At 49.4% G+C, this 20,123-nt stretch overlaps 2 protein-coding genes across 2 annotated transcripts in view; one reads left to right on the top strand and one right to left on the bottom strand.

The window, feature by feature from the left end:
• LOC144731222 (serine/threonine-protein kinase B-raf-like) overlaps positions 1 to 5,314 on the bottom strand; it is a 30,519-nt gene extending 25,205 nt beyond the window's left edge. The window contains exon 1 of the mRNA XM_078612228.1: positions 4,747 to 5,314. Within this exon, the coding sequence (XP_078468354.1) occupies positions 4,747 to 4,842 (96 nt within the window). The 5' untranslated portion in view covers positions 4,843 to 5,314. The remainder of the gene's footprint in view (positions 1 to 4,746) is intronic.
• Positions 5,315 to 10,760: 5,446 nt separating this feature from the next.
• Positions 10,761 to 19,617, top strand: PEX26 (peroxisomal biogenesis factor 26). Its single transcript, XM_078612226.1, has 7 exons — positions 10,761 to 11,008; positions 12,640 to 12,771; positions 13,566 to 13,711; positions 14,797 to 14,896; positions 15,994 to 16,133; positions 17,481 to 17,642; positions 18,702 to 19,617. Exons 1-7 carry the CDS (start codon positions 10,887 to 10,889, stop codon positions 18,794 to 18,796), a joined length of 897 nt encoding a protein of 298 aa, XP_078468352.1. The 5' UTR covers positions 10,761 to 10,886; the 3' UTR covers positions 18,797 to 19,617.
• The last annotated feature ends 506 nt before the right edge of the window (positions 19,618 to 20,123 follow it).

Here is a 20,123-nt window from a genome sequence, read left to right as displayed (position 1 = left end):
GTACGACGTATTCGTTTGGCAACTGGAAACCAATGCAGCTCAGCGAGCACTGGACGGAAAATAATAGGCACAGGCCCAAAAGGGGTAAACAAAAACACTTCAACGTGTAATATAAAACTATTTTAATGTGCTACTTAAATTGAGGTGATTAGAGGCGCTGTAAGGGAACATTATTTACTCGCAATGCAAGTAAAGCACAGAGCAGAGGTCGCAACCGGGTACCCGATACCCGTACCCTACCCTACCCGATACCCGGCTACCCGTACCCGGCCGGGTACGGGTACCCGTTTGCGACCCTGGTGCGGCCGGGTACGGGTACGGGTAGGCCGTGAGTCACTGGTGAGTAACTGTTTGTCACTCATTTCCCAACGTCTCGTCTCTTCTCACAATTCAAGTTCCTAGAATCAACCCACCCGCGCCTGCAACATGGCTTCATCCCAGAGGTCGCAATCAGGTACCCGTACCCTACCCGATACCCAGCCGGGTACGGGTAGGGTACGGGTACGGCCGGATACGGGTACCCGTTTGCGACCCTGGTGCGGCCGGGTACGGGTAAGGAATCAAAACCCGTTTGCGACCTCTGGCACAGAGAGAGAAAAAACACGAGACCCTAAATCTCACCCCAAAAGCCAAATCTCCAACCTGTGCCTATCAACCACAGGACCCTCCCCCTCCAGGTCACAATCAGAATCTTTATTTAGACTGGAGGAGGAATCCGATGAGCTATGAAGCTCTTGTTCACAGATGTCCAGTATGGGCGGGTGAGCAAGTTACAACAGCAAACAATAAAAAAAACGATGGGAGTGCAAAATGGAGATAACAGGTACGCAGGTCACGAGATATAAATGAAAAATAAGCAATTTCATCTAGAATTTAAGCTTTCGTGACTGCAGAAATTATACTCATTGGTTTTTTTTCCGGTAAAGTCACGCATGTAGAAATAAAATAAAATTTAAATAAATAAAATAAAATGCAGTTTGCCGTTCTCTATGTGCTATGTACGTGGTGTCCCCCTGTGTTCCCTCGCTGTGTGTTTTATCCCATTTCCACCTGATGATGAGCGCTTGTGTTGCGTTCGAAACGTCGTGATTTATTTTAATTTAATTTATTTAAATTTTATTTCATTTCTACATACGTCACTTTACCGAAAAAAAAACAATGAGAATAAGCAATTTATTTATACAAGTCCAGTTGATCAAGCTTGGGCAAGGCAGCAGCAAAAACAACAACAACAACAACAGAGTCCCAGACCACACCAAGATAACCCCACAGCGGCAGCACCTCAATAAAATGGCACATTAACACCGCACTGTCAAAACTGCACGGATCAAAGTTACAAATCACATTCGCAAATGTGACTGCTGTATCCAGCACCACTAACCTTCTGCTTCATGAGAATGTGTTTTTTTAAAGGAAGATTTACGATCTTCATTTGCCAGTAAAAAATAAAGTTCCAATGGTGTAAATGCTTACCCCGAGCTCTCATGGTGCATTGTCTTTGAGTTGTGTGCCTTTTGGCGTCATCTGGTCCAACACCATGTGAGACTAGGCTCTAAGGAAAGCTGTCTCGGGTGTGGACCAATCAACTTCAAGGACAGTGCACATTATCAGAGTTATGATTTTTGTTTGCATTATGACTGCAGGTATTGTGGTCTATGCAAACATGACTCCTTGTAAAAAAGGTGTCAGTTTTGTTGCCAGATAGAAGGGTAAAAAACCAATTATCAAGATTTACGATGTCCAGGGAGTGAAAAACAAGGATGTTCCAAAACATTGCAGTGCTGCACCTCTCAATCCCAAAAGCAATTCGGATTAACGGTCCCAATTCAGCGATCTGATTCAACTGAAAACCGCAAAATAATCGTCACTTTAGCCACCGTGTGATAACCATTTTTCCGTCGTAGAGTGTGCGTGTGGTAAATTGGAGCATCCTCAAAATGTGCGGATAAAAAAAGGTCACTTCAAAAGGGATCTTCAGAAGCAGTTCCGTACCGTGGGGCGTCTCTTATCACACGGGCGAGAGATACGAATGGACACTGTGTCGTGGGACGTGAAATTATGAAAAGACAAAGTAGGGCGGCAGTTACATTTTGGCCGCTTTATATTCCTTTACGTTGAAAACAAAATTACAAATTGGAGTAATTGGTCATCTCCTGTGTGATCATTTATGCAGGGTGTACACTTCCCAATACCATATGGTAATCCCAGCAGTGTTTGTTTAACAAGTCTGACTGCTGATGAGATCTAGAAGATCAAAACCGGTAGAGTTCACTTGCTTAAACAAAAAGCTCGTGGTGGATAACATTAGTCTGGAAACCAAACATTTTTTTTTTCATGATAAGCAACGTGCTGCGTTCATATCAAGGCTGGCGAAGCAGTTGAGGCTACGGGAGTGATGTTGAGAATGCCTTAGATGTTGCCAGCGAATGACTGAACCATGGGACATTGCTGTACGATGTGTTCCCACATTTGGCTTTGATACACCACAGACGCATTGCGCGGATGGGCTGCTTCTCGTATTTTTGATGCGATGTTCAAATGCAGCTCACTGTGTAGGCACAGAATTGAGTTCTGCATAACAGCCTGGCGGGTGGTGGCACACGTACGCAACGTATGAATGTTGAACTTCCTTCGCACCGTACGGAGCCAACCGTGCAAATCGGAGAAGTACAACAAACTAAACACAAAAAGCAGCTCTAAAGAAATGAGGTTTCAATCGAGATTTAAAGAGCGTTCCAGATGGCTTCAGATGTTCAACTGAAAGCACGCCACGCAGTAGACGTCTTTGTTCGAGTTACTAGCAGCCAATGGCCACTGCTGCGAGAATGACCGGAGTTTGCGGGATGCCTGATGCACTGTGTGGATGAGGGCTGGCGAATGGCACAAATGTTGTTCAACTCCCTCCCCGTGGGTGTCGAGGTGCCATTCCCGGGCTCGCCAGGAGACGGCAGTACAGCAAGTGGACTAATCGCCATCTGTTTACATCTGCATGGCGACAGTATGGCCTCCCCTAACACGTGTTGGTTTTCTCCGGCCGCTCCGGTTTCCTCCCACACATGTAAACACCCATCAATTGGATGAAAAGATACCGAAATAAAAACCCATCGCTGGACCCTCCTGAACGAGAGCCCTTCGACTCATCAAGGCTTTCCGGGAAAAACAAATAAATTGTTTATAATTATATTTGCTTTTAACCCGTGCAATGAGGCAACTGGGAAGGATTGGGTCCACATTGAGAAGCAGCTGAGAGGGCATTAAAGGCCTATCTGAGATGTCTTTGGGGAATGGGAATGCAATGACGCATCCATTGATGGATTAAAGTGGATTTTTTTTTTGGCCCAGTGCGTGCGATGGGAGCGGTAGCGCAATGGGTAGCACGCAGCACTACGAACCTGGCGGCCCGAGTTCGATTCCCGCTCACGGTCAGTACCAGTGGCGATTATCTAAACCGGTCCTGGGCTGCCCTAGGTCGACTCAGCCTCAAATGAGTACAGTACCTTATCGTGGTGTGTAAACATCACGTACTGGGAAGACAAAGGCGGTCGGGCGTGGTGCTGGCCACCCACCCCTTTGTGGGCCGTGCCTACCTTCATAGGTGGTCGCTAACAGAACTTGCCCCAACAGGCTGCTCAGGCAATACGGGGGATGTTTGTCTTTTGGGGGGTGGAAGAATTGATTTTACTTTCAATTAATGGAAATATTATTAAAAAATTTCCCCTCCGGCTAATGGTTGTAAAACAATGACAATATCCCCCCCATTCCTCAACTCTCTCTACCACCCCCTATCCCTCTCTACCCCCTCTCTACCCCCTCTCTACCCCCTCTCTATCCCCTCTCTACCCCCCCTCTCTACCCCCCCTCTCTACCCCCCCCCCTCTTTACCCCCTCTCTAGCCCCCCCCCTCTCTATCCCCTCTCTACCCCCTATCCCCTCTCTACCCCCTATCCCCTCTCTACCCTCCCTCTCTACCCCCTATCCCCTCTCTATCCCCTCTCTACCCCCCCCTCTCTACCCCCTATCCCATCTCTACCCCCTATTCCTTCTTTACCCCCCCCTCTCTACCCCCCCTCTACCCCCTCTCTACCCCCTATCCCATCTCTATCCCCTATCCCCTCTCTACCCCCTATCCCTTCTCTACCACCTCTCCCCTCTCTACCCCCTATCCCTCTCTACCCCCTATCCCCTCTCTACCCCCTATCCCCTCTCTACCCCCCCCCCTCTCCAGCCCCTATCCATCTCTACCCCCTCTCTATCCCCACTCTACCCCCCCCCTCTACCCCCTATCCCTCTCTACCCCCCCCCCACCCCCTCTCTACCCCCCCTACCCCCTCTCTACCCCTCTACCCCCTCTCTATCCCCTCTCTACCCCCCCTCTCTACCCCCTATCCCCTCTAAAGCCCCTATCCCCTCTCTACCCCCTATCCCCTCTCTACCCCCCCCTATCCCCTCTCTACCCCGTCTCCACCCCCTATCCCCTCTCCACCCCCCTACCCCCTATCCCCTCTCTACCCCCCCCCCCCCCTCTATCCCCTCTCTACCCCCTATCCCCTCTCTACCCCCTCTCTATCTCCTCTCCACCCCCTATCCTCTCCACCCCCTATCCTCTCTATCCCCTCTCTACCCCCTCGATGTCTCTCCCCGAGCCGTTTCCAGAGGCCTCTCTCTCTGCGGCCTAACCCCGACTCGAAGCCTGCCTCCTTGCCTGGCGGGCCTGGCGGGCGTGGCGGTTGCGACTGCGCCGTTTACCTCCTCGTTGGCCCGGGGGTCCCCGAGGCGCGGCCCGGCCTCGCTCCTCGCTTCGTCTCGGCCGCCGGTGCCGTGCCCCGGGATCACCGCCGCCATGGCGTCGCGGACAAAGAATAAACAACAACAGCAACAAACAACTCGCGACGATCAAAACGACAGCAACAAAAGCCGCCGCTTGCTAACGGCGGCGGCGGCCGTCAACAACAGCGGCAGCAGCAGCGCCACTCGCTCCCAGCGGCCGCTGCAGCCGCCAAACAACGTCACTACCGGCGTCATTGCGTTCTTCACACACAACTACACACACGCACAAACAACAACAACACAACAATAATCTCGTCGCTGTGTGTTGTGTGTGTGTGATGGTGGTGGGGGGGCACAGGTGGTGCCATCGTCATCGTCGTCTCAGTCAGTCGACCCGTGGCACCTGCTGGGTCTGCCCCGTGACCTGCTTCACGTGGCCTCAACGTGCACCTAGCCTGGCACAGGCACCGTGGTGGCCTCACCGCGGTTGTTGTTGTGATGGGGGGGAGGGGATAGCGGTGAGCGCGCTGCGCTACGAACTTGGCGAGCCGAGTTCGAATCACGGCCAACGCCAGTGAAGGGATTATCTGGGCCACCCCTAAGTCGACTCAGCCTCAAATGAGTACCTGGCGCGGTGCGTCAAAACAATCGCCACTAGGGAGACAAAGGCGGCCGGGCGTGTTGCTGGCCACCCACCCCCTCGTGCACCGTACCCAGCCTTAATAGGTGCTCGCTAACAGCACTTGCCCCAACAGTCTGTTAAGGCGATACGGGGTTGGGGGTCTTTATCTCTTGTGTGTGTGGCCTTAACACAGACATGGGCAAAGCACGGCCCTTAATTTGAAGCTTTCGTGACTGCAGGAATTACTCTTTGGTTCTTTCGGTAAAGTCACGTGTGTCCTCTCTTTGGAATGTTCACACTTAAATTCTAACTTAGCAATCTTTGAAATACGTAATCGACCAGGCTATGCGTTAATTGTGTGTTGACCGACTCTCTGTGTTGCATTACATTACATTTCGATATTTTGCTAGGTTATTTAATTTTAGTGTGTCTTTCTCCCTTTCTCATAATTTTCAAGCTTGCGTACCGTACCACACGTCGCCCTACTCATTGACATGCTAATTTTTCCTCTGCCCCCTCCCTCTCTCCGACCCCGCCCCCCCCTCTCTCTATTGAAGGCCCCGTCACAGAGACGATCTCTCTCTTTGTGCCGATGCGTGTCCTCTCTCTGTGTATCTTTGTGATATCTGTCTGCTTATGTGTCTGTCTATAGTTTTCTAGTTAGATTTTTGTTGCTATTTCTTTCTTTTATACCCGATGATGATTGCTTGTGTTGCAATCGAAACGTCGTAGTATGCTATTATTTAATTTATTATTTTATCTTTATACGTGACTTTACCGAAAGAACCAAAGAGTAAAACACGGCCCGTTGGGCTTTTTAATCCGGCCCGCCGAACTTGTCCAAATATTATTATTAAATTAAATTTTACCTTCCTCCTGTAATGCCCCCATTTCCCCAATAGATGACGCACTTTGTGTAATTCAACAAAACATACAAAACTTAACTCCGAGTTCTCTCCGAATTTCACGAGTCCGTTCTAGACCCCACAGTTTTTTTTAAAGAGTTTTAAGCACAGAAAACATAATTAAAGTTTGAAAAATCATTAATTATACAAACTTTTCAATCATTTCCTTCACTTCGATTTAAATTTTCTTTTAAAACTTCTTCTCACCAACATTACCACTCATTACCACTTTCTCCGAAGGCAAGTTTGTAAAAGAATACATGGTACAGACAGCAGACATCTTGTGTCCGGAGATCAAAAGCAAATTTGAAAAAGTCAGTTTATCACACAGGACTGTGACTCGCCGTGTGGAACTGATTGATGAAAATATAGCCAGTCAATTAAACAAAAAGTCTGATTCCTTTGAATTATATTCACTAGCACTGGATAAAAGTACGGACGTAAAATACACTGCTCAGCTCCTCATTTTTATACGAGGCATTGACGACAGTTTTGCGATAACAGAGGAGTTTTTGACCATGGAGTCCCTGAAATGAACAACGCGGGGAGAGGACTTGTATAACCAGGTATCTGCTGTCATCGAAAGAATGACGCTACCTCGGAGTAAACTTGTCAATGTCACAACGGATGGATCGCCAAATTTAACTGGAAAAATGTTGGGCTGCTGAAAAGAATCCAGGATAAAGTGAAAGAGGAAAACCCTGTCCAGGATCTTATTTTCCTTCACTGCATCATCCATCAGGAATCCCTGTGTAAGTCTGTATTGCAGCTTAATCATGTCGTGAATCCAGTCGCAAAACTTGTGAACTTTATACGAGCAAGGGGACTTCAGCACCGTCAGTTTATTACGTTCCTGGAGGAAACTGATGCGGATCATCAGGACTTGCTGTACCACTCTCGTGTCCGCTGGTTAAGTTTGGGAAAAGTGTTACAACGAGTGTGGGAGCTGAAAGAGGACATCATCGCATTTTTGGAGTTGATGGGGAAATCTGACGAATTCCCTGAGCTAAGCGACAAGAACTGGCTTAGTGACTTTGCGTTTGCTGTGGACATATTTTCACACATGAATGAGCTGAATGTGAAACTGCAGGGGAAAGATCAGTTTGTTCACGACATGTACAAACATGTGAAAGCCTTCAAATCCAAGCTCACTTTGTTCTCTGGACAAATTGCGAACAAATCTTTCGCTCATTTCCCCACACTTGCCATGCAGGAAGAGGCACCGCGAAACGCAAAAAAATACAGCAAATCGCTTGAGGACCTGCACGGAGAATTCTGCCGTAGGTTCTCTGATTTCGAAAACATTGAACAGTCACTTCAGCTGGTTTCCTGTCCCCTGTCACAAGACCCTGAAACAGCACCACAGGAGCTGCAGTTGTAACTGATAGATCTTCAGTCTGACTCCGTCCTAAAGGAGAAGTTAAACTCTGTTAAACTGAATGACTTTTATGCTTCACTTAACAGAGCCACGTTTCAAAACCTCCGGAAGACTGCACAGAAGATACTGACTTTGTTTGGCTCGACTTATGTGTGTGAGCAGACATTCAGCGTCATGAACGCCAACAAAGCCCGTCACAGATCAAAGTTAACGGATCAGCATCTCAGATCTATCCTGAGAATTGCCACAACCAAAATAACTCCAGACTTGGATGCACTGGCAAAAATGGGAGATCAACAGCACTGTTCCCACTGAAACTGAAAGTGATGATCTGTTGCTGCAGCGAGGTTGGAGCCAAATCTCCATCACACAGCTTGCGTGGCTGCTGTACCCTGTTAATGTAGATAATAAAAAAGTTTAAGTGAGGTAATTGGTTTGGGCGCAGGCCTCAGATGTTTTCATGATGTTTCATCAGTCACGTTACGACATGTTTTTGTATTGTTCATGTTCGTGCAATTTGTTAAATTTTAATTTTGGAGCTTTCGTGACTGCAGGAATTATTCTTTGGTTCTTTCGGTAAAGTCACGTATAAAGATAAAATAATAAATTAAATAATAGCATACGACGTTTCGATTGCAACACAAGCAATCGTCATCAGGTATAAATGAAATAGCAACAAAAAATCTAACCAGAAAACTATAGACAGACATATAAGCAGACAGATATCACCAAGATGCATACAGAGAGTAACACAGGTACAGAGAGGGGGATCGTCTCTGTGGGGTGGCCTTAAATAGACAGAGGGGGGCGGAGGCAGAGAGAGGGAGGGGTTAGAGAAAAAAATTACATGTCAATGTCAATTCTAAAGAAAGACAAAACATAAAAACAAGAGGAACGGAGACACACAGACAGAGCAGAACATAAGAACGACAAAAAACGAGTGTAGACAGAAAAAAGTACACTAAATATACATGCAGAAAGAGAGAGCAAAAAACCCAGAGAGAGAGGAAAAGGTAAACTTGAAACTTCCCCATAGAAGTGGTTCAATCTTAATTTTGGAGCTTTCGTGACTGCAGGAATTATTCTTTGGTTCTTTCGGTAAAGTCACGTATAAAGATAAAATAATAAATTTAAATTCCTTGCAAATAAATGCTTTGCTACCTGTTAAAGGCCAAATCCTTTCATGTAATGATTTTTACATGCCATTTATATTAGTTCACACAAACACTCCATCCATCTGTTCCTGGCCCAGCCCCTCTGTCAAATTTTAGAACCCATTGTGGCCTGCGAGTGAAAAAGTTTGCCCACCCTTGCCTTAACACATTCCTGCGGAGGGAGCTGGTAGGAACGTTGGGTTGCACGGTCAATGGCCAGGGTCAATGGCGGCGTGGTGTATTCCGCAAATATGCCCGACTGTGAGGACGGGCACAAGCCGGCGTGAGTAGGTTAAACGTTGAGTTTTATAAGGGCACCACGGGGTGACCAGCCCCTCCCCACCCAGCCCCTCCCCACCCTCTCCACCCAGCCCCTCCCCACCCAGCCCCACCCAGCCCCTCCCCACGCTCCCCTCCCCACCCAGCCCCTCCCTCCCCACCCAGCCCCTCCCTGCACGACGGACACAATAATCCCATGTGGGCCGGTGTCACCAGGAGGTTCCTACCAGTAAAAGTTGGCACAGTAGGGGGCACAGTTGGTGCATCTGCCAGTCATCTCAGTCAGCCAACCCATGGCACCACCTGGGTTCTGTCACCGTGACCTCCTGCCCATATCGAACCGTCGACACTTCACGGGATAGGGGCCGTCCATAAATGACGTCACGCGATTTTGGACGATTTTTTATCCCCCCCCCCCCCTTCGTCACAAAAAGTCAGACCCCCCCCTCAAATATGACATCACAAAGCTCTGCCACCCCCCCCCCCCCAAAAAAAAAACATGCTTCAAACTATTGTCATTGAAGTGCGTATTTAATGTGGCGCTGCACTCTGATGTTGTAGGATAAAACATGTATTAAAAAGTCTATTTAATTAAGTAGAACGTGTTGATGTGACGTCACATTTCTCAACCCCCCCACCCCCTCGTTACACATCGTCACAAATGTCTGACCCTCCCCCCATAGGTGCGTGACGTCATTTATGGACGGCTCCCATGTACTGTACGTTGAAGTTCCTTTGCACCGCACGTAGCCAAACCGTGCTCATCGGAGGCGCGGGGGGAGGAAGCAAAAAAGTTGTAAACAAATGAGTTTCTTAATCTAGATGATGTAAAAGTGAAAAGTGGCTTCCTAATATCGGAAGAGTCCCAACAGAGATCCAGAGCCTCGTACAGAACCACAGAGAACCCAGCAGATAATACAATAAGGGGCCGTCCATAAATGACGTCACGCACCTAGGGAGGGGGGTCAGATTTTTGTGACGATGTGTGACGAGGGGGGGGGTTGAGAAATGTGACGTCACATCAAAATGCGCAACTTTAAATAAATAGAAAATTGTTATAACAACACTAATTGTTATAACAACACTCCTACAACATCAGAGTGCAGCGCCACATTAAGTACGCACTACAATGACAATAGTTTAAAGCGATTTGAAGCATGTTTTTTTTGGGGGGGGCAGAACTTTGTGACGTCATATTTGAGGGTGGGTCTGACTTTTTGTCACGCCGTGTGACGAGGGGGGGGGGGTCAAAAATCGTCCAAAATCTCGTGACGTCATTTATGGACGGCCCCTAAGATGTTCAAACACCACATATATACCTTTTGAAAAGAATAAAGTCAGAAAGGGTAACAACAACTTAAACTATTCTTATTTTCAATGACAATAAAGCGATTTGAAGCGCGTTTTATTTTTTTTGGGGGGGGCAGAGCTTTGTGACGTCATTTTTGAGGGAGGGGGGGTGTCTGACTTTTTGTGACGTCGTGTGACGAAAGGGGGGGGGGGGTCAAAAAATCGTCCCAAATCGCGTGACGTCATTTATGGACGGCCCCTAACAGCGAATCAACCTCCCTCCATGTTAGATGGGGATGGGAGACCCCAGTGCAGCCCCGCGGCTGTGCAGCAGCAGCAGCGAACCAATCGCCCGCCATATTACGTGGGGTGGGTGGTGGTAGGAAAGCGCGGTGCGGTGTTTAGCTACCAAAGCACGGAGCCATAGAGAGAGAGCAGAGGGAGCGCTTCTCCCTGGGACGACATCTTCGTCGTCGTCGTCTTCTACGTCCATGTCCGTCTCGGTGGCGGTGGCGGAACGCGCCAATGGACTTCTCGTGACGGGGAGATTCGAGGATCTGTGGGCGCTGTGTGAGGAGAACGCGAGGGGAGATGGAGGAGGAGGAGGCTGTGGGTAAGACGGTCTGCACAGATCTCTTCTCTCGCCGGCAACACGAGACGGACCTCGCTGCTGCTGCTGCTGTTGTTGTTGGCGCAAGGATGTAGCCATGGAGTCAACTTGGGGGGGTGGGGGGGCAAATCTTATTTTTTTATTTTTTAAAAAATAATGTTTAATAGTGTATTGTGTTACATTGCTCGGGTTATTTTTATTTTATTTTTTACAATAATGTCTAATAGTGTATTGTGTTACATTGCTCGGGTTTTCTTTTTTTTACTATAATATCTAATAGTGTATTGTGTTACATTGCTCGGGTTTTCTTATTTTTATTTTATTTTTTACAATGATGTCTAATAGTGTATTGTGTTATATTGCTCGGGTTTTCTTATTTTATTTTTTACAATAATGTCTAATAGTGTATTGTGTTACATTGCTCGGGTTTTCTTATTTTTATTTTATTTTTTACATTAATGTCTAATAGTGTATTGTGTTACATTGCTATGTTTTTATTTTATTTTTTACAATAATGTCCAATAGTATATTGTATTACATTGCTATGTTTTTTTTTATCTTTTCTTGTTTCATTGTAACTAATGGCAGAGATTAGGGATTAATAAAGTACAACCATAACCACAATCATATAAACAGAAATCTACTTTATAGCAATATTTTGGCGGGGGGGAGGGGGTAATTTTGAGCATATTTGAATATTGGGAATTTAAATCCGACTTGACTATGAATGTCGAAACCGGCCTAGAGTTTAAAACTATATATAACTATATTTTTTGTATTTTATCAGGTAAGGCCCACTGCGCTATACCTTTAAGATATTTTTGTTCAGAAGCAACCTGGCCACAGATGATGGCTCAACGAAGTTAGTGGCTTATGTGGAAATGTATAGCAGCCAAATACTCTGAACGCGTGGTGATGTTGATTCTAAACGTGGAGGGGAAATCAGGAGGACCCGGAGAAAAATCCACGCGACCACGGGGAGAGAGAGCGAGACACGCAAACTCCAAATATACAGCAGCAGGCAGTCAGGGTCGGGATCGAACCCACGACCTCCTGTACACCAGGCGAGGTAGTTAACATCTCATAGCCACCGTGATGATGATGAGAGAGACACACAAACTAAATATACAGCAGCAGGCAGTCAGGGTGCGATCGAACCCACGACCTCCTGCATACCAGGCGAGGTAGTTAACATCTTCTAGCCACCGTGACGCCACAGTTTTGAACTAATTGTGCGATAAATAATTTACATACCCAGGAGAGCTCCACCAAACTCGTAGGTGTCTCGCCTTTTTATGGCAAGTGTTATTGACGAATGTGTCCAGTTATTACAGTTACAGCAGCGCAGTTGACTTAATTTACACCAAACTTAATTTGGAGCTTTCGTGACTGCAGGAATTACTCTTTGATTCTTTCGGTAAAGTCACGTATAAAGAGAAAATAATAATTAAATAATATCATACAGTATGCTGTTCTTTAATTTATAATTTTCTCTTTATACGTGACTTTACCGAAAGAACCAAAGAGTGAATTTACACCGTCAATTGCGCTTGCCATGAATTACTACCAGCGTAACGAACAATGACGATTGTAACCGGCGCTCGCTGTGCCACGGTTGGTGCCGGTCGGCGCAGGCCTCGCGCCACGCTCTGTGCCCTAGGCGTGCAGGCCCTGGCGGAGATGGAGCGCTGGGCCGAGGTGCTGCCCTGGGTGCTGGCGCAGTACGGGTCAGCGGGGAACCTGCCGGCCCAGGTGCTACAGCTGTGGTGAGCAGCGAGGCGCCAACAGCTTTCGGGAGGAGCCCGTGTCTGCGCGACGTCTCCCGCATCCGGCAGTAGCTTGCCCTGGCTGTTTGCGGAGACGCTTGATCGTGCCTTCCGCCTCGCACCCCGACTCAACGAATGCAACTCTCTCGCCTCTCCATCCGTCTCGAGACCCTTATCCGCACCTTCGTAACATTGGGCCCCGTCAAAGCCCTGATGTCCAAATGTCGTGACTAGAGTCCTCACCCGCAACCCACAAATTAAGAAACGCCCACGCTGCTCAACGCATCACCGTTCACCTTGGTACCCTGTGCCGCTCAACCACGGAACTCATCACCACCTTCACACAATGTGCTGCTCAACTCTGGAACGCATCACCTTCCCGCCCTCACACCGTGTGCTATCTACGTGACTTTACCGAAAGTTCCAAAGAATATGAATTCCTTTCGATTTAAAGCTTTCGTGACTGCAGGGATTCATCTTCTTGGTTCTTTCTGACTCAGTCAGACTCTGTCTTCTCGACAGACCTGTTCTTCACCTGAGAACGGCTGCTTGCGTTGTGGCCGAAACGTCGTGAGAATTATTTTATTATGTTTTATTTTTATTATTTCCATTCTACGTGACTTTACCGAAAGAACCAAGAAGAATATGAATTCCTGCAGTCACGAAAGCTTTAAGTCGAGATTTACCCTGTACTTGCTCAACTGTGGAAGATCTCATCATCCTACGCACTCACACTTATCGTTTTTCCTCCCCCCCCCCACCACCACCCTTTCCTGACTCCGGCCACCCTCCAGCATCCTGCTCATGAGCCAGGTCGGGAAGCCCGAGATGGTGCTGGACGTGGCGTGGGCCTGGCTACAGGAGCGCGTCGCCCGCCGGAGAGCCACACCGGACGCCACGGCAGATGGCGGCGGCCACAGGCCGACCCTGACGGGAGAAGGCGAGGATAATGATAACAATCTATATTTTACACCATTGGAACCTCATTTGCCAGTAAAAAAAATGATAATTGTTTTTTTACCCTTTTATCTGGCAACAAAACTGACACCTTTTTTACGAGGAGTCATGCAAACAAAAACAACTCTGTTAATGTATGCACTGTCATTGAAGTTGGAAGCTGTCTCAGGTGTGGACCAATCAACTTCAAGGACAGTGCATACATTATCAGAGTTATGTTTTTTGTTTGCATTATGACTGCAGGTATTGTGGTCTATGCAAACATGACTCCTCGTAAAAAAGGTGTCAGTTTTGTTGCAAGATAGAAGGGTAAAAAAACAATTATCAATATATTTTATAAAGCGCCTTCCCATATTGAAGTATCTCAAAGTGCTGTACGTAAAAAAAACTATACTCACAAATATAAATAGATTCTAAGCGAAGTAGAAAGCTGATAATAGCAACATCAATGACTACTCTGGAAATGGCAATAAAATTAATAACGGATAAAAGCGACTAATAATAATTGCAGAGTAATCCAATCGGACAATAGAATTGCTTTTTACATCTCACGTTACGGATAAAGCCTGTCCAAATAGGTGAGTTTTAAGACGTGATTTAAAAAGTGACAGGTACTCGGAAATCTCAAATTGCCCAAGGAAGGGGATTCCACAATCCCGGGAGCCCTGGCTGCAGAACAGAGGTCGCAACCGGGTACCCGATACCCGTACCCTACCCAATACCTGTACCCTACCCGATACCCGTACCCTACCCGATACCCGTACCCTACCCAATACCCGGCTACCCGTACCCGGCCGGGTACGGGTACCCGTTTGCGACCCTGGTGCGGCCGGGTACGGGTAGGCCGTGAGTCACTGGTGAGTAACCGTTTGTCACTCATTTCGGGTAGGGTACGGGTAGGGAACGAGTACCCGTACCCGGCCGGGTACGGGTACGGGTACCCCATTGCGACCCTGGTGCGGCCGGGTACGGGCAAGGAATCAAAACCCGTTTGCGACCTCTGCTGCAGAAGGCTCCGTCTCCCGTAGAACGACATCATCACAGGCTTGTCCTTGGAATGTTGCGTAGACCAGACGCAGGATGGGTCGGCCCTTGTGGCGGAGCTTCACCTGACGTACGTGCTGCTCCCGCTGCGGCGGTGGGGAGAGGCGGAGGAGCTGCTCAGCAGGTGAGCCGATTCGGGAAAACTGTGGCGGCGAGCCAGCGCGCACCGCCGCGTGCGAGAGAGAACGGCCCGTGAATGACGTTGGATGTTGCGAGACTACCCTGCGCGTGACTTGGATTGACATCTCTATTTTTAACGCGAGGGGCACGTTTCGTGTATGCACGTTTGTTGAACGTCTTTCGCACCGTACGTAGCCAACAGTGCTAATCGGAGGTGCGGGGGAAGGACAACAAACTATGTTGAACTTCTTTCGCACCGTACGTAGCCAACCGTGCTAATCGGATGTGCCCTGCTGCCCAGAGTTCGTCGCACGGCAAGAAAACTGCAGCAGAAATTTAGTGTAATTAAGTTAAAACTAATGCTTCTGTGTTTGTGGCATGCTTGCTATGTGTACATGGTATGGTGTATGTCTTTGTATCTATGTGCTGTGGGGATTGGTGGACCAGTGGTTAGTTTACTGCGCTCCGAGCCTGGCGAGCTGGGTTCGATTCCCGCTTACTACAACGACGGTCACACATATCTAAGCCAGTAGGGGGCATCCCTTGGGTCGGTTCGGTCTTAAGTGCATACCTGGTGCGATGTGTAAAGATCACCACTGGGGAGACAAAGGCGTCCGTGCGTGGTGCCATGGTGGCCTTAATAGTTGACAGTTAACAGATCATGCCCAACCAGTCTGTTAACGGCTATACGGGGGATCTTTTGCCTTAGTATCTGCACCGGTTGGACACATGTACGATGGACAAGAGGACATTTTAAAAGTGTGTTGTTCGGGGAAAAAATGGAAGGAAACAGGAAAGAGAAGAGGAAGACCTCGCAGAGAACGGCTTGACGATGACATCACAAGAGATCGGTGCCAGAAAGATGTGGTCACTACTTGAGCATATTGGCACAAGACAGAGAGGAAAGTGGAAACAAATGACGAAATGTGCATTGGACACCTACGGGCTAACTGTCCATGGATCGTGACGATGATCTGCGTGTATGCGTTGATCTGCATGCGTTTATGCATGTTGTCTCATCGTGTGCATGTAAAGGTCTGTACGCCTGTGTGTGTTTGTTATGGTTGGTGTGTGTGCGTGTGTCTGCATGTGCGCTTGCAGCATGACCGAGGTGTGGGAGAGCTGGCGGGGAGACCGGGCCCAGGTCTTGCTGCAGGAAGCAAGAGAGAGGGCGGCTTCTGTGCCCAAACAGAGGCCATGTGACCAGCAGCAGCAGCCACCACTGCCCGCCCAGACAAATGGTACCAGCCCACCTTCCCACAACAGTGCAGAGTTATGCTTCACCGTCAAGTCAATTTCAATCGGGATAGACCATTATATTATTGCTGCCGAGGTAAAACAGGTAACACATTCCCGCGGAGGGAGCTGGTAGGAACGTTGGGTTGCTCGGTCAATGGCCAGGGTCAACGGCGGCGTGGTGTATTCCGCAAATATGCCCGACTGTGAGGGCGGGCACAAGCCGGCGTGAGTAGGTTAAACGTTGAGTTTTATAAGGGCACCACGGGGTGACCAGCCCCTCCCCACCCAGCCCCACCCCCTCCCCACCTAGCCCCACCCTCCCCACCCAGCCCCTCCTCACCCTCCCCACCCAGCCCCTCCCCACCCCACCCAGCCCCACCCTCCCCACCCAAAAACCACCCTCCCAACCCAGCCCCTCCCCACCCTCCCCTCCCTCCCTCCCCACTCAGCCCCTCCCTCCCCAGCCAGCCCCTCTCTGCACGACAGACACAATAATCCCCTGTGGGCTGGTGTAACCAGGAGGTTCCTACCAGTATTATTGTGCAAAGCTCTTTATCAATCCACCACTGGATGGTCTCCGATGTTGGCGGTTGTGGGGATTGTTTGACCGCTCAGTGCGGTTTGGTGGTTGTAGAGGTGGTGGCGCGGGGCACTCAGGACCAGTGGGGCTCACCGAAGGTCCGATTCTGCTCTCGCTCAGGAAAAGGTTTCCCCCATACCTGGCCTACAGGATGCGATTGCAGTGACCACACAAATCAAGGAGTGGAAGACGTTCATCGTGCCTCGTCCGTCGGCCGCCATGCGACAACCGATGGAAAGGAGCGCGACTCTTGCTTGTTTGCTGCTCGCAGCGAGATTACGACACCCTCGGTGCTCGAGGTGTCGTGGTGGTGGTGGTGGTGGTGGCGGCAATAGTGATGGTGGGGTCATCGAGGTGCGATGATGTTGGTGGCGGTATGGCCATAATTGGGACTTGCCGATAATTACCGGTACCAGCAGGTGTCAAGGTCGGCCTTTGTGGAGGTTCGTCAAGGACGCTGCTGCTGGGGAGTTGGAGGCAGTGGCCCTCCAGCAACAACGGAGGGCACAGGAGCGACACAACAACGAGCGGCGCGCCGGGCAGATAACACAGTTGGCACAGTGGGAAGTACAGTTGGTGCATCTGCCAGCCATCTCAGTCAACCCATGCTGCCTGGGTCTGTTCTGTGACCGCCTGCCAACGGGCCTTTCGACACTTCGCGTGGCCTCAAAGTCCACCTAGCCCGGCACAAGCGCTGTGGTGACGTTCACCGCCACTCGGTGATGAACAGCAGCTGTAAATGTTGATAACTTTGGCGGTGTTGTTCCAGGCGATGGCATTAGCAGCAGCAGCAGCAGCAGACCCGTTAACGAGCGTTGGGGCCGCGTGTGCCGGACCATTTTGGCCGTGATGTCGGTGGCCGGAGCCCCCGTTCGCCAAGCCGCCCTCTTCCTCTTCCTCCTCTCCATGCTGCTCTTCCAACTCGACCCCGGTGAGGATTTTAACTTTCCCAACACAGGCCTCAGGGGGCAGTCGAGCCCGCGTTTCAAACCCACTGAGTAACATTGCCTCCGAATGAAAAGCCATTCCCATATGCAGTAGGGGTGCTTGCCGCTGGGGATCCCCTAGGCCAGTGTTCTTCACAAATTTTCAGAGGGGGGGCCACTTTCGCCAATAAGACATCGTCAGTGTGAGGGCCGCCATACAATTGAAACCATTGGGGTTTGACAGCAGCACGATGACGATGTTTTCACATTTTTATATTGTCGTGGGCCGCAGTAAAGGCCACCAGTGCTAACCTAAAAGTGAATTTTCTGATCAAATAAGCAATGAAGTGGTGCTCATCTCTCAACAGGCCTCAGTCAATTGTGGAAACATTGCTATGGTAGGTGCCAGTCTACCCATAGGACCACTGTTGACGTCCCCACAAAGTGGTACATATTTTATTGGCCCCCGGAGGGATGATGTGCCGAGCGAACTCCTTGACCAGGATTTGAATTCGCAACCTTACCGCTCACCGAGTCACCTGGCCCGACTGCCACAGGGCGACGGACAGAGGTCGCAACCGGGTACCCGATACCCGTACCCCACCCGATACCTGGCTACCCGTACCCGGCCGGGTACGGGTAGCCGTTTGCGACCCTGTTGCAGCCGGGTACAGGTACGGGTAGGCCGTGAGTCACTGGTGAGTAGCCGTTTGTCACTCATTTCGTGTAGGGTACGGGTAGGGAACAGCTACCCTTACCCGGCAGGGTACGGGTACCCATTTGCAACCCTGGTGCGGCTGGGTACAGGTAGGGAACGACTACCCGTACCCGGCCGGGTACGGATACGGGTACCCATTTGTGACCCTGGTGCGGCCGGGTACGGGTAAGGAATCAAAACCCGTTTGCGACCTCTGGCGACGGATGGGTCGAGACGAGACGCGAGGCGATGATACACCAAAGCATTCCCCCAACAGCCCAATGATAAACACAATCCCTTAACCCCCTTAACGTCACGTCTGCAACGGGAGACGTTGGTAATAATTCCAAGTGTTTTTCCGTCGCAGCGTCACCTGCCGCCCTGCGCCCCACTTCGGCCCTGGTGAGGATGCTGGTGCGGGCCTGGAGAGCCACGATGGGGCGGCTGTACCCCACGCACTGATCCAACCCGCCGCGGCCGTTTAAGGACAGAGCAGCACGCACAGTGGAGTGGCGAAGAGGCAACAATATCACCCCACCACCTAAGATGACCGTCCGCCGGATTTGGGGGAAAGCGTGACCTGGCCAATAATTTTGTCGTCGTTTCGTGCGTTGAATTTCTGTCGCACCGTACATAGCCAGCCGTGCTAAATGGGAAGTGCGTGATCTATCCACGACTAGATGAAGGCTTCCCCCAAACCGTCGCCCGCGCGCACACGCGGTCTCGTGAAGCATGAACACGCGAGAAAGCCGATGCAAACGGGGGGGTCCCGATTCGATACGAGTATTTCGTCTCCGTTGTACATCTCGCAAGTTTTAATCTGCCAAGTTCATTCCATCTAAAGTGAATTCTTGCTTCGAGCGAATGAAGCATTGCGGTGTTGCTCATTCTCATGTTTACAGCCCGAGCTGGGCAGTGGTGTAAATTCCACGTTCCCAAGCCGGATGAAAACTCACAATATTCCAACTGAGACATTTGCTCTCCCCGACCGACGTGGTCAGCTCTCCTAGATTGAATCCGGTATGTCACAAAACAACTCAAGATTAAAGTGGATTATTTTGCTAATGAAACAACAAATAATAATTATCTGCGATTTACGCAATCACATTATGCTCCTTCAGTTAAACGGGACAGACCACGCCGTAGAAAAACACCGATTGCAAGATCCCGGTATTGAATCGTGAGCCAGAAGCGTGAAAATGTATCGAATCGGCAGGCGATTAAACGCGCAACTGTAAATAATTTCCAAAGAGCTGTAAATAAATGCCTCTTTGCCAAAGGAACAAGCATTGGTTGTTGTAGATTAATCCTGCACTTGGCAGCCATGCCTGAAAGGTGGGTAGGGGCAACTACGGACGCCTGCAATCACCAGCACAGATGGCAGCGAGGGTTGGTAGATCACAAAACTCCCTTCCCATGAGTGTTGTGGTACAGCAAAATGTGGACTCCGCCTGTTCCATCTCTACAAGCTTGCCTCTCGCACGCTTGGGTTTCCGCCATGTAACCCATTGGCTCAATACACACAAGTACATCGTGCTTAACCTTTACAGCAGCCTTACACCCTTTGGTTCTGGAGCTTAAAAAAATGTGATGGGTTTGATGAAACAAAGTAGTTGTACGTACGTGCTCGTGTTCAATTTGTTTCGATGATTTACCTTCTAAACAAAATCCGGCACCCCCAGAAAGGACATCTCGCACCCCAGGTTAGGAACCATTGCCCTTGTATATAGAGGACCGCAAACCTTTGGCAATTGTTGGTGCCGACTCCGTGGCTTCTGCCTTCCCGCTT

This window comes from Lampetra planeri, chromosome 38 (genome assembly GCF_965212315.1).
Source record: "Lampetra planeri chromosome 38, kcLamPlan1.2.h2, whole genome shotgun sequence".
Taxonomy (NCBI): Eukaryota; Metazoa; Chordata; class Hyperoartia; order Petromyzontiformes; family Petromyzontidae; genus Lampetra; species Lampetra planeri.
This window is presented reverse-complemented; position numbering and strand designations above follow the sequence as displayed.